We start from the raw sequence: 26693 nt of genomic DNA on the forward strand, positions 1-26693 counted from the left end.
AAAAAAGAAAATTTAATAGGCACACTCTTAATTTTATAAGTAACTTGCGGTTGATTGTAAAAAAAGAAACTAACATTTCAAGAAAGTTTTTTTCCCGAAGGAACCGTAAGTTGGTAATAATATTAGATTGAAGATGTATTTTAATGTTATTGATTAAAATATGTCGCTTTTAGATGTTATTTACTATAATGACTATTTTTCATGTTATTTATAATTCAAATAGATAACGAGTTTTAAAAAAATAATTGTATTTTTTATTAACAATTTATGTTTAATTTTCAAACAGGGCCTTTAAATACTCGGGATCGGCCCTGGTGGCGAAACAAGGATGAAAAATTATGTCGAAGCTGGAGACGTTGGTAGCAAGGATTTCCAAAGCAAGGTATTTCCCAAATTCGTCACTTTTTGAAGCAAGTCATGGTTATAATCCTAGTTATGTGTGGAGAAGCTTATGGAAATCTTGTAACGTTCTCAAACTTTGTTGTAGGTGGAGTGTTGGTGACGGGAGTAAAATTAAGGTGATGACGGATCCTTGGTTGAGGAGACAAGGACGTGGATGGGTGAGTGCACCTCAATCCCAAGGTGTGTATAATCTTAGTGTGGATAACTTGATGATTGAAGGGCTGAAACAGTGGGACTTTAATAAAATCACTAATTTATTTTCACATGATGTAGCAGAAGAGATACTAGCCGTCCCGCTAATTAGAGAGGTGCAGGAGGATAGGGAGACGACGAGGAACGGAAGGTAGCTGAAAGTGTCTATGGCAGATACACGCACCACCTAAAGTGAAACATATACTTTGGCGGATTTGTCGGGACTGTCTTCCAACAAGAGCTCAGCTGAGACAGCACTATGTGCAATGGCCCGTAGTCTGCGAACTGTGTAACGGTGAGATTGAAGATACAGTAAGATGGCTAGAAATTGTTGGAATGTTGCAGGTTTACATGCTGTTATTACAGCTCGGCTGAATGCTTATAACAATGTTAAAGATGTTATCTTTGATATATGCAGCAAGGAAACCAAGGAAGTTAAGTTAAACTTTCACAATATAGAGAATCAAAATTGAAATCTTACTCAAAACAATTTGAATAGAATTACTTCACTGAAAATAACCTACGAAAAAAAAAATGATATTTTCTAATTACACCTTGAGAATTTTTAGTTATACCTAACTAGACAAAATTTCAAATTTTCAATCATTACCCTTTTTTTTTTTTTTTTTATAATTTCGCTTCATTTTCCTTTCCTCTTCATCTTCTTTTGTCACTATTCCTTTGTAGGAATTGACAAGATCAATGTATATAAAACAAAATTTCAATCTCAGTTGAAAGGTTTAATTTGTGTCTGGGAAATTAAATTGAAAATGTGCATAACAAGATCATCAAATAATAAGTTGAGCTTAACACCAAACAATAAATTAAATGAATTACATATGCAAATAATTCTAGCTTAGAATGCTCTTGATTTCTAGCATCAACATTTTGAACCAGTTAATCCTATGTTATTCTAATTGATTTCATGATTTTCTAATATCTTTCTTAAGCGAAGCAACTAGAACCGGTTACATGGGCTAGCATACTAATAGAAACTCAAGCAACCAGAGATACATATATTATTTTAAATAATTCCTCTAATCAGTTGATGCAATATCAATGTTAGAGCAGAGGATTTCTGCACTACAAACAAGTTCAGAATATTAAATTGGCTATAAATCTCTCCATCCCACCCTCTAGTGAGGAAGATGGATCAAACGTAACTATATGAATGGTAAAAATGACAACTAATTCAATTCAGCAATTCTCTGAACTTAAATGAAATGTTAAAACTGATTCCTGATAAAAGAGCAAAAACTATTGTCCACCCAAATATATTGAATGCCCGTTAGATTACCTGACAAATAAAATAAAACAAGAATTAGGACAAAACAAAATAAATGTTTTAGTTTCTTATGATATACAAAAAGGCAAGTAAGAGTGGACTAACCTTTTATACAGAGCTTTTACGTCTTCCCCTAACAATGGACTTTCTAGAAACAGATCACCGCATTCCTTCACATCAACTGTTTCAACATCAAATGCTCTGTCACCACAATATTCATTCCATTCAAACCACATTTTTGAAATTAATTCTTTCTTGAAACAAGTACTGTGATCTTGCTCTTCTGGAGAATCAGCAGCTATCAATCGATAAACAAACACTTTCCTTTTCTGGCCTGGCCGGAAAGCACGGCCAATAGCTTGACGAGTAACAGAGGGATTAAGATGGACGTCTAAGATGATGATCCGGGATGCCCCAACCAATGATATACCCTCGCCACATGCTTTGATGGACCCAAAAAATATTTTGGCATCAGGTGAATTGTTAAAGTTTTCCATGGCGCACTCCCTTTGTTCAGTGGTTGAATCTCCTGAAATCACAAAAATTTCTTTGTTAAGACCCCATCCCTTCCATTTCTTTGCTAACCTTTCTAAATATTTCAGAGGCAGGAGGTATTGGCTGAACACCAAAAGCTTCTCCCCACTTGATTCGCATAGGTTCAGCATATTGCGAAAGAATTTTGATTTAACACCATCTCTCACATCGAGGTTCACTATTAGATCATCCATTATACGATCAACATCAGATATAGAATTTTCATCCCATTTATCTGCAATCGGTGCCAATTTTGGGTGCAGATATACTGCACTCCCTACAGAAGACATCTTAAACTTTTTATACTTCGTCTTCATTTTATCAACTTCATGCTTCTGTCTAGGTGTAAGATTGAGCAACACAGTAAAATCTACTAGGCCAGGAAGCTCATCAAGAAAATCTCCTTTATAGTAGTGCAGTACCTTGCCAGTCATCTCCCGCAAATCATGTATAACAGCCACTTTCCTTTTAAAATCTGGGTCCGTTTGCAAAGTCTTTTCAACCAATTCACAGAAGTCATTCCCACCAGATATAAGGATTCTACTCTTAATGCGTCGGGCAATATGCTTAGATGTTTCCATCTTTAAAAACTTTGGGCGAACAAGGTTAAGCACGTTAAATACCTCCTTAACATGATTTTGATATAGGGTTCCAGACAGTACAACTTTTCTTGGTGTGTGTACTTTTGCAAGCGACTGTACAATATCAGTATTCTCATTCCTGGGGGTGTGTCCTTCATCTAAAATGAGAATTGAGGGAACCTTAAGCAATATATCTTGGCAAGATATTGATGCATTGCTATTACAGTTATCACGGATAATGGAAGAAAACTGTTGGTATCCTAAAAAAAGGATGCTCTTCTTATCCACCCACTGTTTTAAGACTTCCAATTGTTGTGATCTATTGTCAGCCTTCACAGTGTAAAGGTCATAAAGTGGTACATCTTCCACTTGCCATGTCTGAAACTCTTTTTTCCAAGTCGACAGTATTCCCTTAGGAAGCACCACCAGAGGTCGTGCATTGGGATACTTTCCTAGAAAACTCTGCACGAAACTGATAATCATGAATGTCTTTCCAGATCCTGGAGCGTGAGCCAGAATACATCCCCCAGGATGGTCCCCCGCCAGGTTTCTGACAAGAAAATTGAATCCTTCAACTTGGTGCGGTTTCATTTGATTTGCATGCCGAGGATGTGCTGATATTTCAGTTACCATGAGATCATCTTTAGCAATCTTAACTCCAAATATATCTGCTTTTTCTTTGGCATTCCCCGGTTCAGACATATAAGTTCTTGTGCTCCTTTTAACCTTCAATAAATTGATAAAGTAATAAAAAACAGCAATAATAGTAAATCAGCTTTGTGCACTTGCTGCTTGCTAGCACTAACTATAAGTAAAACCTCAAATCTAAGTCCAGAACATATATACTCAGAAATAAGAAGGCAATGTTTAACGAAGCAATTGATCCCACGTCATAAAATGTCCTAATGTGCTACTACATCATTTTGGTTTGGTAAAGATGATCCTGAATGTTTTACAGAATTGAATAAACAAAAATCACCATTTTTCTCAAAAAAGAGGTATCAAAAACCATAAATTAAAAGAGATTTTGTAACACATCTAGTTTCTAAACTCTATCTGTTTCAATCTTCATATTATTAATGCTTATTGAAACATTTCACACATACTTCAAAACTCAATTCATGCACTTGCTATGTTCTTATGACCAAAAAAGCATAATACAGAGACAAGTGACTAACCTTGTATTGGAACTCAAATATGGTTTCAATTCCTCTGTCAATAACCCCACAAACGCGACAAACATAACCGAGGTCGTCTTTTAAAACAAAAGAATGATCACAGTCAGGATCTTCTTCCTCTTCTTCAGGTGGCTGGTCGTTAGAAACATCCTAGTAGGAGTACAATTAAAAAATATTAAATATAATCAGTAAAATACAAGGTTTAAACAAAAATTATCCATATGATAGAGAAAAATACTAAAAACCAAAGAACAGCACATGCAAATGCAAATGCAACTATCTCAGGTTTTAGTAACAGAAACTACATTCCTAATGCTATTAAAGTTAAATTACCATGATATGTATAGAAGTTATTTCTTGAGCAGAGAACAAAAGCATACTTACAATGTAAAATTTGAAGGAAGCTTTAAAATTAACATGAATAGAACAAGCTTAACAGAGAGAAGAGAAGCTGAATGTAAGAGCAAAATACTTAAACATTGTGATTCAGAAGATTTCAGGACATAAAATTACATGCAATATGCATTACATTAACTACAGTATGATACCCAGACGCTTGTTCAAAAAAAAGTATGATAACCATAATATACATATGTATACCTTATACTAAATAAAGCTAATAGAAATGAATAGACCATTTTCTGTGAATATCGATAAAATTAATTAGTCTTTTTCAAAAGTCAATGGATATTCAGTGAATATCGACAAAATTAATTAGTCTTTTTTATAAATCGATGGATATTCATGTTAATAAGTAACAAGTAATAACCCCATCAAAGAAGGAAACAGAATCATACTTCTTTATATATCAATTCATTACCCCACACAATAGTCCATTTTTTCAATTTCCCCCCCTTGTCTTCATAAGGAAAATTATTTGTCTCAGAATCTTTATAATAAGGAAGCACTGAAAACAAAATAACATGAAAACAAGCTCCCAAACAAGTAGGGGAAAAATCTAAAGATAGTTGTTCTAATTGAAAAGTAAAATCAAAAGAATGTAACCATACTTTAGAAGTTTCTATCGCCAGAGACATCTCCCTCCAAATATCTTCCAGCCCATCATCTTCAGCATCCACCTCATTATTTTCTTCCTCTTGTACACCAACATAAACACCTTTATCTTTCCTTGTGTTATCTTTAGGAGGCAGACTTGTTTCAAATTTTAGATCTGCACTTTCTCCATGGTAAGCATTGGGAGCATGATAGCCCTATAAAGCATTTTGTACAGAGAATAGTAAAGAATGTCAGTGAAACAACAACAATAACATTCCTTTTCCCCCTGTGGGGTCAGCCAGAATGCCAGACAGAATGAGAAGAAGAAAAATTGTATAGGGAAAAGGAAAAATGAAAGATATGTAACCTGGTTATCTTCTTCCTTGTGCACACCAACATAACCACCTTTATCTTTCTTTATGTTATCTTTAGGAGGCGGACTTGTTTCAAGTGCTACAACTACACTTCCTCCATTGTAAGCATTGGGAGCATGATAGCCCTATAAAGCATTTTTTTAGAGAGAATAGTAAAGAATGTCAGTGAAACAACAATAACATTCATTTTCGCTCTTTGGGGTCAGCCAGATAGAATGAAAAGAAAAAAACTTTTATAGGGAAAAGGGAAAAAGAAAGACATGTAACCTTATTATCTTCTTCCTCGTGTACACCAACATGAACACCTTTATCTTTCTTTATGGTATCTTTAGGAGGCAGACTTGTTTCAAGTGCTAGAGCTGCACTTCCTCCAGGGTAACTATAGGGAGCATGATATCCCTATAAAGCATTGTTGCATAAAGAATGGTTTTTTTTAATCAACCAGTTGCATAGTGAATCGTAAAAGAATGTCAGTAAAACAACTACGTTCCTTTTTTAATCCTAATGCACAGAATCTTACAAAGCAATCTACCTTTATGGGCATCTAATAATCCCTATGGAAAAAGTCCATGCAATGCAACATGTTCTGAAAAATAATTGGAAAACCCCATATATTGTTGTTATCTTTCAACAATAATGGTGTGTCTTAGCCTGAATAGAAGGAAAAAAAAATCCAGGTAGAAATAGCATAACTATAAATCCAGATAATTTAGATATAAATCCAAACATCCATTATTTTTTCAAATTTATAATTTGCATAACTACCAAGCAACAAGATACCAGAAATTTTATAATGAAAGATTCAAGTTTAGCAAGACAGTAAATGATTACAAAACTGGGACACTTAAGATAGAAAGATCAGACTTCACTTCAGTAAAAGCTTTACAGTAGAATGGGGATCAGATCACTTTATAATTATTGAAAATGTTCGGAGTATGTGCTTAAAAACGAACATCATTAAATGGGGAGAACTTCTGCAACAACTATGAAATGAAACATTTAGGCTATGCAATGATATATTATGTCTCCATTTTTTACAGAATAGATTAGAGTCAAAGATGTATAATAAATAAGTTATATATGGTACAAAGACATGATAAGCAAAAAAAGAGTGTAAACATATAGAATAAGTCATAAAAATTACATGATTAACTTTTTAAGCCATGTTTTCAAGATATAGTCAGACTAAATCGTATATTTGTCCTCATCTCCAAGAGATTCTGCTTTATAAATATTAAAACAAAAATAAGGCAATATGTTCTTGAAAACAAAAAACAGAATTAAGGAAGATATAAAAATTCAAACTAGAGTCAATTAGGAATTTACAAGAATCTTTCGCCAAAAATGATAAAATGAAATGCAAATAGTTATTCAAATCAGCTCAAGAGGGATATAACACAAATAAAAGGCATATTCAAAGGATTACAAAAGCAGGGCAAAGCTTACAATTCTTTTTATTGCAGGAGACTGAACTGGTTTCGGCAATATAACTTCATGAAATGGAAGAAAACATGTTTGATCCCTATCATCTTCCTCATCTGAATCAATGATAACAACAGGAAATGGTGCTGCAGGAACATTCTTTTCTCTTTTTGGTGCCAAAACATCCCTTTCAATGTCCCCCTCATCCAAATCCAAATCTATAACATTGTGATTCGACATACCAGTAACTTTTTTATTCTCTGGGTTGTGATTTTCTTCCTCATGATTCGACACCACTTTCAATAATTTATTGATAAGAATAGGATATTTTGCAAAGTAAGGGCCCAATGTTTTCATTTTTTGGGTTATAAGGGCTTCAATATCCTTTGTTACGCTTCCATATTTTCCACTCTCTAAACGATGTATAACATCTGAGATTACATCCGGATTTTTGTAATCTACAACATTGCCATGTGCTGAATGCGGCAAGGTATCACTTGATAATTTAAGTTTTTTGTATTCTTCCTCAGATGAAATTCCTGGTTTAAGAAAATGAAATGTATTTAAATTTACATGATATTAATTAATATTCATCAAGCCATCTTTTGTTTCAAATAAACTAAAAATCTAAACAAATTGAACTACATGAATAAGTAAATATATTCACTAATGCAATAGGTCACATAAACTATACTTAGAAAATAAATGCATCTCTTTTAAGCATTATATATTGAATATGAATATTGCACAACTCCAAATGTTCTAAAAAGTGCATCTGTGCATCCATGCTAAGAAAGCATAATACAAGTACAATAACAAGAAAAAATATTCCAAAAGCTTATATAATTCAATTGGACTTATACTTAAACATGACCCTACACAGACCAACACCATTTCAACTCGATTCAGCAGTTCATCAAACCGAATAAATGTTTCAATAAAGTAAAAAGGGGGTTTGAACCCACCATTTTGTGTTTCTAGAAAGGTCAGGATATGCATACAATTAGGTCCAAACAGAACCAAATCCTAGTGGTATACACCCAAAGCCATCATTTCATGCCACAAGATTCTCAGCCCCTGCCCCTCTAATTCAAGCACTGGAGTATTTTGAAACAGAGGAGAAGGGCGGTTTGAAGAAAGAGTTATACAACATTTACAAAAATGATCAAGGGATTAAACATCAACTATTATGATAATATATTATTTTTTCCTTTTATTCTAAAAATTGATAAAGTAGTGAATGTATTTGTTTAAAATGAACACGTGATCCTCTCATTCATTTTCCCTTTTCCCTATAAAACCCTGCATCCAAACAAGTGCATATATTTGTGTATGTTCACTCTGAGACTGCAATGAACATACAGTCAGTAGGTCAATCGGTCATTGCAGTCACTCTGAGACGAATTTATACAACATTGCAGTCAATCAGTCATTGCGGTTGCTACAGTGTGAAATAATTTTACATTTTCAAAGACTATATCAAATGGCACCACCATACTAGTAGAGTATCAGTTTATTTCGTAAATAAGTTTTGGAATGTGCTTGAAATACACGGTTGAAAGACGATTTAGGGTAATATTTTATTAAATCCTATGAAAGTTGGTTTTTGGGTTCAAAAATTAATTTTTTTGTGAGTAGGTTTGAGCGAACATCACTGAAATCATTTGATCCAGTTTCTGACGCGGTTACGATTAGGTCATTCACTTTATTAAATATCACACAGGTTCGGAGGCTACCACATCAACAATACTACGGCCGCAATTGCAAATGTTGATGGCAGTTTAACAAAATTGACAAAAAGTAAAAAAAAAATCAAAAACGAAAATGAAGATGAAAACACAACGAGAAAATGACCGGCAAGTACATGATGATGATGATCAACAACTTATACTACATTTTTCAAAAATGAACAAAAAATAAATAAATAAAAAATGAGAAAGAAATGAAGAATATGTTATACCAGTTGAAGCTGTGCGTTTAGCTGGTGGTAGTAACAAATGAACCGATGACTCCATTGATGACTACGCAAAAAAACTGAAAATCGTACGGAAAAATAGGTTTCGTAAGGTTAGTGAGAAACTGAGAATAGGGTTTTAAAGAATTGAGAAAATGCGTTGAAGAATTTGGAAGGTTATGAGTTGAGGAGTGAATGAAAGAGTGAGTGTGAGACTGGGTGACTGTGGCTTTTGGTTTTGCCTTACGGGAATTGTAAAGGCGAAGTGAGAATTTTGCGGGAGGGGAAATTATTCTCTGTGGTGTGCTTACCGTGGGTGTGAATGAACCATGGGTTTGATTGGTCTTTTGAAATTGTTGCAAATTGGCGTGTCGTTGATTGAAGAACTTTTCGGGTCTGTTTGGTAAAAATAAGCTATAAGCTAGCTGATAGCTGATAAGCTAGCTGATAGCTGAAAAGCTAGCTTATAGCTGATAGCTGAAAAGCTAGCTTATTGAAATTAAAGTGTTTGGTAAAATTAGCTTTTAAAGTGGTTATTAAATATAAAATTACATAATTGATAGTGGGTAGTTTATTTTTTAGAGTGGGTAGTTATTAAATTAAAGGGTAAAAATGGAATAAAGTGTAAAAAGCTATAAGCTATAAGCTCAAATGCTACTTGAAATAGCATCTGAAAAAAAGCTATAAGCTAGTACAAAAAGCTTGTTACCAAACACCTCTAATTTTTTGAAACAAGCTTATAAGCTCATATAATAAGCTATAAGCTAGCTTATTTGTGTTACCAAACAGAGCCTTCATTGTTATTTGTTGTTCACGTCCTCACTGTATGCCATTTCTTTTGTACCGTAGTGGATTGAGTAGCGAAGGAATATACTAGTAGTACAAGATTACAAGTAGGGGTGTAAAGTAAGGTAATCCGAAAATAAAATTAAGGATAAATTTGATAATTAGTCCCTTGATTTATTTATTAATTAAATATTCAATATGACAAATATAATTAAAATTAAGGGATCAATTTATAACGTTAATTTTGCTTATTTGATTATTGATGTGACCACATAACACGTTTAAATGACCGGTATGTTGAAAAGAAAAACTTGTCAACAGTCATTTCCTAATGTTAAAATTTTTTGAGAAAAACTAACGAAAACAATCAATATGACAAATAAAATTGAAGTTAAGAGAAGCCACTGGATTTAGTCTGGTGCTGAGGGATTTGGGTATTATGTTATAGGTCCTGGGTTCGATCCTCAGCTCATTGTAAAAAAAATGAAGTTAAGAGACCAATTTGTAACATTAATTAGCTAAGGGACCAATATGAAACTAATAAATAAGTTAAGATCACACCTCTAGGTGCGAACCTGGTCTTGATGGAAGAACAAGAGGAGGGCGAGCTTCAGGCACTTCAGGCAGACGCAAAGGACTGGCTGGAACAATGGTTCAGCTTTATAAAACCATGGGAAACTAGCGCAGTGGATAATGAAAGAGTGTCGTGGGTTCGTGTGTACGGTATTCCAGCACATGCTTGGAATGTTGATTTTTTCGACCTCATTTGCAAGGCTTATGGTATGTTTATTAACGCGGATGATGGCACCATGAAGAAAAACACCATGGATGTTGCACGTTTGATGTTGCGGACCAAAAGTCACAAGGTTATTGATGATGTTTTTGAGGCAATCATTAATGGAGAAATTTTTTCGATGAGAATTATTGAGGATTCTTATGGGCCTATGCGTATTCTTAGTCCTGCAAAGCCTAATTATGACGGTCGTGACGATTCGATTGATAGTTCTAACGAGGAAGAAGAGTTGGGATCCATGGAGGACGTTGTTTCAGCAAGTGATAACCTTGACCACATTGAGCAAAATAGAGTATTGGATGAGGAGACAATGCATTCTATGGCTTTGGTTGCTCTTCCAAATTCAAATGTCAACAGAGTTGAGGTTGTAGAAATCGTAGAGGAAAGTTTGCCTAAAGAAGTTATTCCTAATCAACCCAATAATAATGTTTTTTCTTTACATTCAGATTCTCACGATGACCAGGGTGAGTTGGGCGTATATGATAATGGTTCTTTTAATAATAGTCAATTTATTTCTAGCCCGGCGGTCAATAGTGTGGAGAAAGGTACAGTTAGCAGTGAACCCAATGTTAACAGTCCAGTGTTGTCCAGCAACTTGAATTTATCTCAAGAAAGGGGAATGGGTTGCAAGCCAGTATCTAAGGGAGTCATGGGATGCGATAATTCCATAGCTAATTCTAAGCTGAATCATATTCTGGAGCCTATCATCTGTGTTGCGCAGGGAGGGGTTAAAACCAACCCGAAGAAAAAAAGCATTGGTTTGATTAAGGAGAATAACATAATTCATCAACGCCCCCCTTTGTATGACACTAGTAGAAATAAAACTTCTACTGGTTTATCTGCTAAAGGTCTCGAGGTAAAGAACGACAAGTGCACGCGTAATCCTGTTGGAAAAATTAAGAAACCAAATATTGCATCCAACTCTGTTTCTTCAGCAGGCACAGTACTTTGTTGTAGCTCCTTGCAATCGTCAGATATTAGAAATTGTAACAAGGTGTTTTTAAAGAATAGAGAAAAGGAAGTTACTTCAAAAATTTGGAAGGGGGCCAGAGACTTAGGTGTAGGAGGAGAGGAAGATGAAGATGTTTGTATTCACCACATTCACAATAATGAAAGAAGAGACGAGGATGGTAGAATTCTAAGGGCGCAACAGAAAAAGTGTGCCAAATGAAGATAGTTTCCTTGAATATGAGAGGGTGGGGGGGAAGTGCTAAGAGGGAGAGATTGAGTCAGTTTCTCAAAAAAGGTATGTTTGATTTATGTATGTTACAAGAAACAAAGAGAGCACATTTTGATGATTCTATGATTCATAATTTGTGGGGGCATCAAGATGTTCAATGGGCAGCAAAGGAGGCAGTAGGACCATCTGGAGGTATTTTAACAATCTGGAATTCTAACTTATTCAAATTGCTAAATATCTTTTATGGTGACGGCTTTGTGGGGCTTTGTGTTGATTGGGAGGGTATGAGGGTGAACATTGTTAATGTGTACTCTCCTTGTAATCTAGCGGGCAAAAGAAAATTATGGGAAGACTTATTGAATCTTAGAAGAGGGGAGAGTGGTGAATGGTGTATTGGTGGTGATTTTAACGCTATTCTTCATTTATCTGAAAGAAAAGGAAGTAGTGTTGCTACAAGGAGGAGTGAGGTTAACTTTTTCAGGGAGTTTGTGGATGACATGGAGCTTATTGATATACCTGTGTTGGGGAAGAAGTTTTCTTGGTTTAGCCCAGACGGTATAGCTATGAGCCGCTTAGACAGGTTCTTGTTATCAGAGGGCTTCTTGAAGAAGAATGATGTTAAGGGGCAATGGATCGGAGACCGTGATATATCTGATCATTGTCCGGTTTGGCTCCTTAGCTCGTCGTGTAATTGGGGCCCTAAACCTTTTAGGGTGATAAACGGTTGGTTAGAACATCCAGAGTTTAAGGGTTTTGTGGAATCAGCTTGGAAAAGTTACGATATTAGGGGTAAAAAAGCTTTTGTCTTGAAAGAAAAACTAAAACTTCTTAGAGAGAGTCTAAAGAAGTGGAACAAGGAGGTGTTTGGTTATTTGGATCTAAACATAGAGAAGACAGTCTCTGATATTAATGAGTTTGAAGGTCTTCTTTCAAGTACTAATGGGGATGTTGATTACCTTATGTTAGAGGGTCTAAATAAGGAGTTTTGGAAGCAACTTCATTTTAAGGATAGCTTACTCAAACAGAAGTCTAGATCAAAGTGGGTTAGAGAAGGGGATTCTAATACCAAATTTTTTCATCAGACTTTAAAGGGTAGAAGGAGGAATAACCAACTAGTGGCGTTGAGAGAAGGTGACAAATGGGTTCAAGGGGTCGATGAGATCAAGTATTTTGTAAAAAAATATTTTGCAAATAACTTCACCGAAGAATGGCGTAACCGTCCTACTCTAGATGGACTTTCGTTTAACTCCTTGTCGGAAGCAGATAATTCTTCTTTATTGTCTCCCTTTTCAGTTGAGGAAGTTAGAGAGGTTGTGTGGAATAGTGATGGCAATAAGTGTCCGGGTCCTGATGGGTTTAACTTTAACTTTTTGAAAACTTGCTGGGACATCTTAAAAACAGATGTTATGGAGTTTCTGAACGAATTTCACAGTAGTGCTTCCCTTCCAAAGGCGATCACTGCATCTTTCTTGACACTAGTACCAAAAAAGGACCATCCTCAGGTTTTATCAGATTATAGACCCATTTGCCTAGTTGGTTGTTTGTATAAAATCCTTTCAAAGGTGTTGGCGGCTCGTCTAACAAAATTTTCACCACTTTTCAGAGAAAGGGGTTTTCTCTAAACCCTAGCCCCCAAATCGCACCGACCACCACCACCAATCGCAGCATCGTTGACAGTTCTTGTTCTTTCTCCACCACCGACGAAGATTTTGCTTTCTTCAAAGGTAAATTCCTACTATATTTAAATTCCTCACTGATTATGATTAAGATTATTATTATGATTATGTAAATTCCTACTCTGTAAATTCCTCAGTGATTATGATTATGATTAAGATTATTATGATTATGATTATGTTAATTCCTACTATAAGTAAATTTCTTACTTATGTAAATTCCTCACCGATTATGATTAAGATTATTATGATTATGATTATGTAAATTCCTACTCTGTAAATTCCTCACTGATTATGATTAAGATTATTATGATTATGATTATGTAAATTCCTCTGTATGTTTGGTTTTCAATTCATGAAGGAAAATGTCAAGTGAAACTGAGTTATCAAAAGCACCACATCTGGTTTTTTAAAAGACACTTAGAAAACTAGTTTAAAACCGGTTTTATATATATATATATATATATATATATATATATATATATATATATATATATATATATATATATATAAAACAGTTTTAAAAAAAAACCCATTTTTTTAAAAAACTGGTTTAAAACCAGTTAACTGAAACTAAACCGGTTTAAATTATAAACTGGTTCTAAATTGGTTCTGAACCGAACTGAAACTGATTTGAGAAATAAACTGATTTTTATAATAAAGTGATTCAGTTAATGAACTGAGTGCAGTTTATGAACCATGAACACCCCTAAAACCAACAAACCTTTTGTTATTTTTTTTTCTCATATGAAATATAGGCACAATCTTAAAAGCCAATAAAAAAAAATGATGAAAATAAAACATGACATTTAATTTCTTTAGGTAGACATCCATTATAACAATATTGATGAAATGTAAACACATGCATAATAGTAAACATATAAATTGCTCAAAACAGATAAAAATTTAGACACGGTTGACAATATTGACGTTGTTGTTAAGAGCTTCAGTCAATTTGAAAATCAAATGATTCTCAACTTCAAGGTTGTTGAGTTGACAAAAAGTTCTCCAACCATGTCCAAATTTTGAAATTGATCATTTCGTTGGTCACTACATTGTAACTTGCAAGAGTAAATTTGACCTAAAGGACCAAAGCTTAAATTTTGAATGAGTAGTCTTAAGTATGAGTGGCCTTTCAAAATCTCGAGAAAGAATCTATATAACAAATTTGAAGACTTAGTCAAAAAAAAAAAAAAAAAAACAAATTTGAAGACATAAGCTTGAATAATTATGAGGTAAGATAGATTTTAAATAAAAATAACAATATATTATACTCATCAGTTCATCTAACGTGCAATTTTCACCTATGTTCACTAAAAATGAATAATCACAGGAAAGGAAAATCTTATGTATTGTTTTATACTAGCTATAACGTCAAAAACTTATTTGCATAAATTGAGAACCTATAGAGAAGGATGAGCTTCTCATGTGTTGAGTAGTTGTGGGGGATCAAAATTTAACTTTTATGAAAGGATGAGCTTCTTATGTGTCTTCTTTATAATAATGAAACAAAATAGCGCTGAAGCTCTTACACCGAAGAAAAATCTGTCAAACACTTAAAGTCTTGTAAAAGTTGTGTATTTTGTAAACACCTCTGATTGTATATCAACTATTAATGTTTATGTGTATTTGAAGTTATTAATTGTGAAGAGTTTCCTTTTAGCTTATAATAGGTCTTAATATAGTTTTTTTTACTTGTTTTTGTGTGGGTATAGCAAGGTGATTATTGGTTAGTTGTTATTAGTGTCTCATTTGGGGATGTTATGGAATCTAAGACTAATTGGTAATTCTTTATGTTTATGTGAAGTGATTACTTGTTATAATAGGTCTTAATTTAGCCTTATCACTGGTGTTTTGGAGGGTTTTATGAGGTGGTTTTGATTGAACTCATTGTTTTCGTTGACCCTGATATCTGACAAATCTTACTCTTCATGCAGTTGGTGATCAGGAACTCTTATTTTTTTTTTCTTCGTCTGTTTTCTTGACCAACTTACGAGCAAATGGAGGATGGTTGTGGTAATGAGATTCCTCTTTAATTTGATCACACACTTCACCCATTGTTTAATTACATAATTGCTGAAATATTTTATTTTTTGGTTACAAGTGCAATCAAAGTATTGGATTTGCATGTGTATCACATCAATATCAATAAAATTCTATAACATTTGCTGCTGATTGGTTAAGGCTGACATTATAAAAAATTATGATGTTCTTTACTTGGTAGTTCACTAACATTTTGATTCATTTTTTATTATGTTTGGAATCATTGAAATTGTATTTGATTTGATTTAAAATATATGAATTTGAACATATGGGATTATTGTAAAAAGTTGATTTTACTTGATCTGTAAATAAATTTGTTTTCGCGCTTTGACCATTAAAGATTAAATAAGCGTGTTATCGTGGTATTTCTTCGTTATTGCCCTATATAATATTTTTCAAAATGGCTGCTCTAGCAAGTATGATATTGTCCATGTATATATAGAAATTATGATTACACCTCATTTTCACTCGAGTTCAAATATATTATAGTGAATCTCTAAATTTTCACAACTAAAGAATAAGAATATTTTTTCGGCGAACAGGAATAAGAATCTTATATCAATTATTTAGATTATATTTCCCAACTAATGATTTCATTTATAAATCAAATCAATCCCCAATTCCAATCACACTTTGTATCATTCTGACAAAAAAGTTGTATATTAAACCAACAATTCACTCTAACCATACTATGTTTCTTGTACTGTATTATTTATTGTTGTTAATTTGAGATATGCTTGTTTATTTTTTCCGCGGAAGAACAATGGGCACCTAAAAAATCTACTGAAAAAGCTCCTGAAAAGAAGGGAAAGAAAGTAGAGCTAGAAAAGGAAGAACCACTGGATTCTTTGGCGGAAAAACATCTTCAACAAAGGTTTATTGTTTGCATCTGTTTTGTTTACTCTGATTCCAATGTTCCTTTTAGAATAACATGTTCTTAGTGCTGGTATGTCATATATTATTATTAAACACTATAAGGAACATTGTGTAGCATTGCCGTGTATGCTAGCTAAGAAAATAAGATTATGAGCAAGTGCTGATCATAAAAATTCAACCACAAACCCAAATACTCTTCCTTGTTAGATTGCTTTACGTGCTTTTATGGAAACTTTGTTTTTGCTCTGTGATAAAGATGTCTTTAAATACTTTGGGTGTTGTTTCAATACAATTTCTTCTTTTTAGAGCTAGCTCTTCTTTGGCTTCTGCCTGAGCAGGCAATATAGTGTTGTTAAGGGTTGCTTTTACTAGCTATGGTAGTTACACGATGGGTAGCTTTTTTGGGTCTTAGAGGCTGCATCATAGGATTCAATTGGGGAGTTGAAATGGAGAAATTAAATTGTAAATGAGGGAGAACTATCCAGAGTCAGTAGATGAAAAAAAGGATATATATTTAAATGCTCTGTCATTTGGTGTGATATACATTATAGGCATTATCCAATCTTTATAGCCAATACTACTGAGATTTTGTTCTTTAGAAGCACTATTATTAAAGTACAGTAAACAACGTCTTGGTACAATTTGAATCGCTGAGCTTAAATGATTATAAAATTCAGCTTTTAAGTATATTTGATCTCTATTTTTCCATTGCAATTAAATTTGTTGTTTAAGTAATATCTTGTATAAAATTGCCTCTTACTAAATATAACTGTCATAGCTTCTGAATGAGTATATAGGATATGAAAGAAACTGATAATTAATTTAGATTAAAAAAACTACTGTTTTTGATTTAATTTACTTCCTATGACAGACTAGTTGAAGAAGCAGATGTCAAAGATATCTCATCTTCCGTGACTGCCATTGCAAATGAAAAGATAAAAGCAGAGAAAGAAGCCAATGCTGGTAAAAAGAATACAGGTAACTTCATCTTACACTAGAACCTTCTATGTTGCTTTTATTATTCATATTATCTTCCAATTCTAATCACACTTTGTATGATTCTGTCAAAGAAGTTGTATATATTAAACCAATAATTCACTCTAACCATACTATGTTTCTTGTACTGTATTATTTATTGTTGATTTGAATATGCTTGTGTATTTTTTCAGCACACCAATGGACACCTAATTTTAAACTTAAAGTTATATCCAAAGATGGTAAACGACTTAGAGTTGTATTGATCGGTCAGGGTGAGGGTGAGGGTGAGGGTGAGGGTGAGGATGAGGATGAGGATGAGGATGAGGATGAGGAGGAGGATGAGGATGAGGACGAGGACGAGGACGAGGACGAGGACGAGGACGAGGACGAGGACGAGGACGAAAAGGAGGATGAGGATGAGGATGAGGAAAAGGAGGAGGAGAAGGAGGAGGAGGACAATTTTCCTTACTGCTTTTGTTTTCCGATCAATGCAGATTATTCAGTAACGGGATTCACCGCATAAACTTGTTCAAATTTGAAGAGTTTGTCTTGCATTTTGTCCAAAAAGAGGGTGCATCAATGTCTTTTTTGTCACCATTATACTTGGAAGTTGTTCTTTCACTAGATGATTTATATCTCTTAAAAGTTTGAAGAAGGAATGTGTATTAAACATTAGACATTGCATTTGCCTTGGGTACATTCATGTTGGATTGTAAGAATATATTTGTTTTCGCAGTACTTAGCACAGATGAGTCTGTATGCTTAATTATGTTATAGAAAAGTTAGTGGAATGGCCAAGTTGTTCTTGCACGTAATTTTTAAGATGAACTGTTTTGGGGTAACTGAAATGGGGAATGTTCAACAATGAATGTCTACGGTAATATCTGGTGCAAGTATTTCAACTGATAAGGATATTAACACTCCTTGACACTGTCTAATGGATTAATTAGCAGGGGTTATATTACACTTCAAGGGTAATATTGTAATTTGAATCGTACTATACTGCATTATACTCTGTAACCTTAAAAGTTGTATGATAAAAAAAAAAAAAAAACTACAGTAGGTAAACCTAGGGGTGTAATTGGACCGGTTTGGTTCGGTTTTGAGTGAATCTGATGTCCGAACCAATGAATCATTGATTGGTTCGGTTTTCACTGTTTTTCAAAAATGAATCCGAACCAAACTCGTCGGTTTGGTTCGGTTTGGTTCGGATACTTTGATCGGTTTTAATCGTATTTTTTTCCGATGTATTTCATGTTTTTTTTTTTAATGGGAAAATTTATTCAAACTATCTTCAAACAAGAATTACAAGAGAATCAAAAGTAAATTAAGGAAAAATAATACAAAGCACCAAGGGGAATAAACACAATCAGCCTGCAAAACTGTCGTACCCCCACCCAAACAGATATCAAAGAAAACAACAGTAGCAGAGCAATAAGAAAACAGCTCCTAACAACCATCTTGAAAATTAAGTTCAACAAATGCCAAATAAATCAATCAAGTACATAGTACAATCATATTGAAATTAAGTTCATCAAATACTAAATAAGTTCATAATATAACCATATTGAAATTAAGTTCAACAAATCTAAAATACAACAATATCGAAGCAGATGTAGTGAGATTTTATTTTTATAGATACTTGGGCCAAATGTAGTTCGGTTGAACTGCCTAAATTAAAAAAATTAACATATATCCTATATATCGGTTTGGTTCGGTTCAATCCAATGGATCTGAAAACAGATCCGAGAACCGAACCAAACCACATCGGTTTTCAATTGGTTTTGTTCGGTTTTTGATCCGAACCAAAAAATTCGGTTTTTTTCGGTTTGGATTGGATTGGATCATCGGTTCAATTGGATTTTTCTGATCCGCTTACACCCCTAGGTAAACCTATGATATCAAGGAAAAAATCATCATTTATGTTGTGTTTGGTATGCAAGAAAAAGGGAAGAGAGAATAAGAGAGGAGAGAAATAGGTGTGAAATGAGCAATTTCTCTTGTTTGACAAATGAGAGAAAGAACTAAGAGAGACAAAATATTAGTGGGACCCACCATTTTACTCTTCTCCTCAAAATCAATCTATCTATCTATCTACCTATCTAGTATCTAATATACAATTACAAATGATTTACAATAAATACCCTACCTCAAAATCATTCATAGGCCTTCTACACACCTATTTTGCCACATGGCATAATTTCAATGTTGATTTACAAAATTGTTCACACGATAATTTCAATTTCAATCAACTAATTGCTATAATTACACATACCCATTGCTCATCATTCAAACAACTAATTAAGGATATCTGTTTTTGTCAGTCATTTTTGGTATTTACCTGCCAAAATAAGTACAATATTTTTAATTATAAATTAAAAATACAATATTATAAGTCCCCTTAAAATATAATACTATAAATTGACTATATTTCCATGAAAGTTGTACTAAACTATTAAAATGTAAATATAAATTTGGTATTTACCTGCCAAAATAAATACAATATTTTTAATTATAAATTAAAAATACAATATTATAAGTACAATATTCCCTTAAAATATAATATCCCCTTAAAATATACTCCGTAATACTATAAATTGACTATATTTCCATGAAAGTTCTACTAAACTATTAAAATGTAAATATAAATATAAAGGCTTTAATGCAGTTTTGGTCCCCCTATTTTGGAAAACCTGAACTTTTGATCCCCCTATTTTAAAACTCATCAGTTTTGATCCCCCTATTTTAGTTTTTTGTGAGTTTTAGGGGGGTGTATTGGATTTAGATTTCAAAGGATTTTAAAAGACTTTTTTATGATACAAAAGTCTTGTGGTATTCAATCAAGACTTTTACAAAAGTCAAATAAATCTTGTGGTATTCAATCAAGACAATTAAGATTTTTTTTTTCAGGGCAACAAAATCCGCTGGTATTCAATTGAGATTTCTTACCACTTTTAAAATGTCTATTGGTATTCAAAAGTCTACGGATTTTGATAGATTCTTCTATGGAATGGATTTTGACAGACTTTTTTTATTAAAAATACACACAAAACACTCATCCAACAATCTCACTCCAACCCATGAGACTTTTTATAATCTTCCAAGACTTTTTTTTCTCTCTTCATCTTCTGCAGAACAGGAATATTACCGAATTCTTTCTCTTACGATCTATTCACAATCAATTTTTCCTTTGAATGACAGTCTATAGGCATACTGGTTATTGTTGGCAATCGATTTATTTTTCTTCTTTTTTCATAATTCATTGATTCATGATTTCAATTTTTATAAGCTACATGCATACTGATTATTCATATGGTTTTTTCTTCATCGTTCATACATATATGTCACTTTAAAAAACCTGTAACATAATTTTAGAACTTTAAAAAATTTTGTAACATAATTTTGTAACTTTTTGCAAAAAAAAAAAATAAAAAAATTATGCAACTATTCACTTTTTTTATGATTCATGGTTGTTTATCAACCTGTTAATATTTTTTTCAACGTTTATTCTTTTTTTTTTATTATTGATTTTTACATTTTTTTGTTTAATATCCATTTATTTGATATTCATGATTATTTGATTTTTTTAAGGAATGATTTGTTTATATTGATTGATTCATTATTATTTTAGAAAATATTTATATTGAATTTATTGAGTCATTTAAATCTTAAAAGTCTATAAAGTAATCTGAAATCTTAAAAGTCTATGCTATAAAGTCTCACAAATTCATGTGTTAAGAATCTTGATTGTAAAAAGACTTTCAAAAAAGTTTTCTAAAATCCCATAAAATCAATAAAATCCCACAAAGTCATTTAAAATCTTCAAGATTTTTTTTGCTAAAATTGTCTTGTGAAATCTTAATCCAATACACCCCCCTTAGTCCCCCACCTCAATTTGGTCAAACTTTTGCTTATGTGTCATGTTCATTGGTGACGTGACATTGTACATGTGGACAACACATTTCCATGTCATTAATTTTTTTTAAAATAAAATATATTAAAAATAAAATAATTGATTTTTAATTATATATTTGGGTAATTTATTGATTTTTATTTATATATTTAACTAATTTAGCGACTTTTAATTATATATTTGGGTAATTTAGGAATTTTTAAATATATTTGGACTTTTAAAATATTTGATTTAAAAAAAATTAATGACATGAAAATGTGTTGTCCACAAGTACAATGCCACGTCACCAATGAACATGACACATAAGCAAAAGTTTGACCAAATTGAGGTGGGTAGGGGTGTGCAAATTATCTGGTTCTGAGATCCAAACTCATAACCAAATCCAAGTCCATTTTAAAATATCTGGATTTTAACATGTAGTTATTAACCAAACCATTCTAATTTGGTCGGTTATCCGTCCAAATTAAATTTTCGGATTTGGTTTAAACTAGTTATTAAACCATATCCTTTTAAAATTTGTTTTTGTAAAAAAAAAAAAATCTTTTTTTAGAAAATTCATTCACGATCATCTTTTAAAAAAAATCTTCTTTTAAAAAATCTTCTTTTAGAAAATGTTCTAAAAATTTGTTTTTGTAACAAACTACAATGTAATTTTATAAAATTCATTCACTATATGTTATTTGCAACGAACCCTAAATCCCAAATCCACCATAATCAATCTCTCCAATTGAATCCTAATTGCCGATAGTCTCTTCCAATAAGAGTAATGTTAGGGTCACACCATCTAACACACTCTTTAGACACACTAATAACTGCTTTTCTTCATCTATTAAGATCTAACACAATATTTTCACCCAATGACCAGCAATCTTTTGTCCAAGAGGTTTGTCGGTTTGTGTGGTTATCTACTTATCTCTCTTGTTTTCCTTTGTCAAACAAACCCACAAAAAAGGAAAAATTACATCAATGGTCCTTTATCTTTTTGATTTGTAACGTTTTGGTCCTTTATCTTATTTTTTTTTTCCTGTTTTGGTCCTTTATCAATTGTGAACTGCACCTATTGATCTTTGTTCGTATTTTTTATTGAAAAAATTATGATGTGGCAAGCCACATCAAATAATTTTATTTTTTTAAAATATAATTTTATTAAAAATTAAAAAATCTGGAAATGGATGAAGATCTTCATCATCTTCATCATCTTGCTTTAAAATCTTCGTCATCTTTATGTTGATGGTTTAAATTGTGGGTGGGGTAAAGTGAAAGAAATTTGAAGGCACATATTGAATTAGAAAAATTGGATGTTTAGGGTTTATTGTAAATTTGGGGATTTTGATTTTGGTATTTAGGTAAAGATTGAGATGAAAATTCTTAATATTTGGAGGTTAATTTGAATATTAATTTGAATAGATAGTTTTTGGATTCAAGAAAAATGATGAAGATTTCATAGGAAGAAGATGAAGATCTTCATCCTTTCCAGATTTTTTTATTTTTAATAAACATATTTTTTAAAAATATAATTATCAATAAAAAATACAAACAAGGATCGATATGTGCAATTCACAAGAGATAAAGGACCTAAACGGAAAAAAAAGATAAAGGACCAAAACGTTACAAATCAAAAAGATAAAGGATCATTGGTGTAATTTTGCCCACAAAAAATTATCTAAATCTATAATAAAAAATAAAGTCTTTGTTTAAAATTAAATGATTTTGCTATGAAATTGAAGGGAAAAAGGCTTTAACTTCAATATGCATGCTTAGAAAATAACCGATTTAAAATTGGTTTTAAAAAATAACTGGTTTAAAATTGGTTTTAAAAATTAACCACTTTTAAACCGGTTTTATAAAAATATCCGGTTATGTATCCGTATCCAGATTTATAACCAGTTATATAACCGGTTTATAAAAAAATATGGTTATGGTTATATATCCAAATCCATATAAGTGGTTTTGGTTTGGATATGGTTTGGTTTGTCAAAATATCCGACCACGAACAGGCCTAGAGGTGGGGGACTAAAACTCACAAAAAACTAAAATAGGGGGATCAAAACTGATGAGTTTTAAAATAGGGGGATCAAAAGTTCAGATTTTTCAAAATAAGGGGATCAAAACTGCATTAAAGCCAAATATAAATTATACTTACACCAGCTGTAAGTACATACGTCAATGTGATTCAATCCACAATTAATTACTTGGTCAAAAATAACATCAACAATTAATTGCCAATTATCTCTAATAAATGTAAATTATAAATTATGATTACCTCTATTGTAATTATACACATTCAATCCACACACAATTTCCATATTTAATTACCACAATTAACCTGATTTTTTAATTTATTTTAATTATTATTAACCAATTTCAATTTCAATTACTGACAGTCAACTATTCGGTGTCAAGCTTATCATAAACATGATTTGAAAATTAAAGCACCAGAATAATGCATCAGATTAACATAAACTTAATTTTTGAATTTCAAATAATTGCTGAGCAATTTAAGCGTCTGGTAATTAATGCACCAGATTAACGTGGTCAATTTTTTGTACTATAAATAGGCAACACACGAATATGAACAGCACACCATTTCTTTGCAAATTACTGCAGTTAATCAACTCGCTCCACCAAAATATATTATATCCTTGTGCATAGTCTTGTCTTTTTTGCAACGGAGCCAATGTAATCACAAACTGTAGTGAAATCAACATAAAAAGCCACCTTGGGCGCAACCTGAGAAAGAGAAAGAGAAAGAGAAACCTTGGTATGGATAAACTAATGAATATTTACCATTTCTGAATTGTGAAGTTCTTTGACTTTCTAGTTGGGAAACTATCCAGTACTTCCACAAGTGAATCGGTTAACTCGACGGGGACTTCAGATATTGTCCTTGTAGCTGGAGGTACTGGTGGTGTTGGTCGAAGAGTGGTTAACGTATTATGGAAGAAAGGAATTCCTGTCCGAGTATTGGTATTGTTTTGTGACTTACTTTTGAGTTTAATGAATATTCAATAATGTTTTTAACTTCTGTATCAATATTTATCAGGTTAGAAATGAAGAGAAGGCCAGAAAGATGTTAGGCTCAGATGTTGACTTGGTGAGTTACTTTGATTTAATTTGCCGAGATAATTCGCTAATGATCAAATAAGTATATAATATCTTACTAGTTTGCAAAAAATTGCATTTGGCTCATAAATTGGAGTGATCATTTTGTTGACATTGAGATGTAATTGGACCTAAATATGATGGAACCAGCAATATTAGAAGAAGAAAATTGTTACTTCTGGTGGGTATGTGTTTGTTTGCAAAAGAGATAATAAATTGACTACAAGCCATGTACAAAGCTCAAGACTCTTAATTTTTGCATAAAAGATTTACGGAAGTTACAAGGCTAGTTGGTGGAAGATAACGATGTTCATCAACGTAGCTGAACTTTCTGTTATATATATTGTATGATTATATATATACTACTATTAATATATTATAAGGAAAATTCTATGGTACATTCCTTACTTGGAATGTTTTGATACATTCCAAATCTGACCAATGAGGATGAAGTGTTGACTAACTTTGAATTATATAGTACAACAATATATATGGTACTTATCATGTATCCTTACATCTATTAATATTTCAACTAAGTCCCTGACATATTAAAAATTTCAAAATTACCTCAATGTTTAAATTATTTTTAATTTTAATTATGATTTGTGATTGTAAATCAATTAAAACAAAATTACAACTAAAGTTAAATCAAAAAACAAAATATCACAAAATCATATCGTTCTTTTCTTTTCTTTGATGCAAACATCATGATTTACAACTTCTGAACTTTCATTCATCACCAACAAAAAAAGTCCAAATGGCTTCTTCCATTCATATTCCAAAAAAAAAAAAAAACCTTGTCTTCTTCCATCACCAACAAAAGAATATTTCTTCATCCTCATCCTGATTGATTGGATCTGATATTAAAGGAAGTTCATGATGTAGATCTAATAATTATGCTTATTGATGGAAAAAACGTAAAAGAAAGTTACAAAAATTAATACATTTGAGTTTATTATAATAGATCTAGATTTAAAGTTGTGAAATAAGAACGAACATACCACTTCATCAACAAATCAAATGCAACAACGTTTGGATAACTGCCGAGTAGTTTTCAAGCTTTTGAAAAATATGATTTTAGATTTTTTATTTTAGACCATTTGAATCAAAATTAAAATCATAAATGTATTGTAAATGATTTTTGTGATGCTTCTGGGTAATTAATTGTTATTTTCGATGTTTAAATGCACCTGAAATCGTCGGGTTAAAGCTTGGGATCGCGGGTCTGAAACCGGGTCGGAGTGACCCGGCTGGAGGTTGAAGGTGATGTTAAATATTTCTATCAGTTGTATATATAATAAATACCGCAAACAATATTAATATATGTACACTTGGCTGAGCGGTTCTCCTGTTTGGCAATTGCTACCATGTCCTGCGTTCGATTCCCCTATTGCCACATTTTTTGAATTCATTTTTTTTAAATAGCCTTCAAACTACAGGAAAGAAAAAAAAAAATCGTAACAAGGGTTTCAAACCCAAGACCTTTAGAAATTGGCAAATAACTCAATTAATTGAAGTTACGATTTTTAAGAAACCTTTAATTAATTAATTAAAGAAACCTTTTTGTTATGATTAATAAAGAAAATTAATTAAAGGTTTCTTTTTATTAAATATTTTTTAAAAACACATTTTTTATTCTTGAAAAAAAATTAAAACGAAAAGTCTCAATTATTAGATTGATTTGATTGGTTAAAAAAATATTTTAAATTGGTAAAAGGAATATTTAATTGCTTAATGTTTATGCAATTTAATTATCCATCTACATCTAATATAATAAAATCAATTACTACCAACTTTACTAATTTATCTTTAATAATTTTAACTACGTTTCAAGTTTTATATTGTAATTTTACTAAAAAAAAATATATAAAGAATATAAGATCAATACAACAAAAAGGTGATATGCTTAAAAATATGAATAAAACATATTATAAATAAGTCGGGATTCGTTGACATCAACTAGTTTGACATCAAATGTTACGCATCTCAATAATGTTTTAACCAATATAAATTTTATAAAACTATTTAAAAAAAATATAATATAAATACAATAAAAAAGATGACATGCTTAAAAATATATGAATAAAACATAATGTTTGGTCTAGTGGTGACGGTAGTATGTAGAGCTGTCAAAGGGGTCGGCCTGGAGGGGCCCGGACAAATAAAGGGGTTGGCCCAGCCCGGCCCGTTAACTTCATGGCCCGACCTGCTTAGCCCGGCCTGATAAGCAAAAGCCTACATGGCCCGATGGGCTGACCCACTAATTTTCATAGCTTTTTTTTTTTTGAAAAAAAAAAAAAACATATTCTACTAAATTTAAGTTATATTTCTCAACTAAATCTTCAAGAAGGTAATTCGTATCCCTATATTATCTCACATAATCTCCCAAACAACAATATCTTCCTCTTTATCGTCATCAAACAAACAAACA

The 26693-nt window shown here is 32.2% G+C and overlaps 2 protein-coding genes across 2 annotated transcripts; one reads left to right on the plus strand and one right to left on the minus strand.

The window, feature by feature from the left end:
* Nucleotides 1-1580: 1580 nt before the first annotated feature.
* On the minus strand, nt 1581-9163 carry LOC123887227 (protein CHROMATIN REMODELING 35-like). The gene is made up of 8 exons (XM_045936507.1): nt 8925-9163; nt 6989-7503; nt 5810-5941; nt 5536-5667; nt 5183-5383; nt 4173-4322; nt 1985-3720; nt 1581-1891 (listed from the first exon to the last, which is right to left on the minus strand). The coding sequence occupies exons 1-8, from the start codon at nt 8977-8979 to the stop codon at nt 1888-1890; spliced, it is 2925 nt and encodes a 974-aa protein (XP_045792463.1). The 5' UTR covers nt 8980-9163; the 3' UTR covers nt 1581-1887.
* Nucleotides 9164-13255: 4092 nt separating this feature from the next.
* LOC123885807 (glutamic acid-rich protein-like) lies at nt 13256-18045 on the plus strand. Its single transcript, XM_045935138.1, has 5 exons — nt 13256-13401; nt 15288-15366; nt 16153-16267; nt 17141-17247; nt 17439-18045. Exons 2-5 carry the CDS (start codon nt 15351-15353, stop codon nt 17768-17770), a joined length of 570 nt encoding a protein of 189 aa, XP_045791094.1. The 5' UTR covers nt 13256-13401; nt 15288-15350; the 3' UTR covers nt 17771-18045.
* Nucleotides 18046-26693: the final 8648 nt, after the last annotated feature.

Source organism: Trifolium pratense, linkage group LG5, assembly GCF_020283565.1.
Source record: "Trifolium pratense cultivar HEN17-A07 linkage group LG5, ARS_RC_1.1, whole genome shotgun sequence".
Classification (NCBI taxonomy): Eukaryota; Viridiplantae; Streptophyta; class Magnoliopsida; order Fabales; family Fabaceae; genus Trifolium; species Trifolium pratense.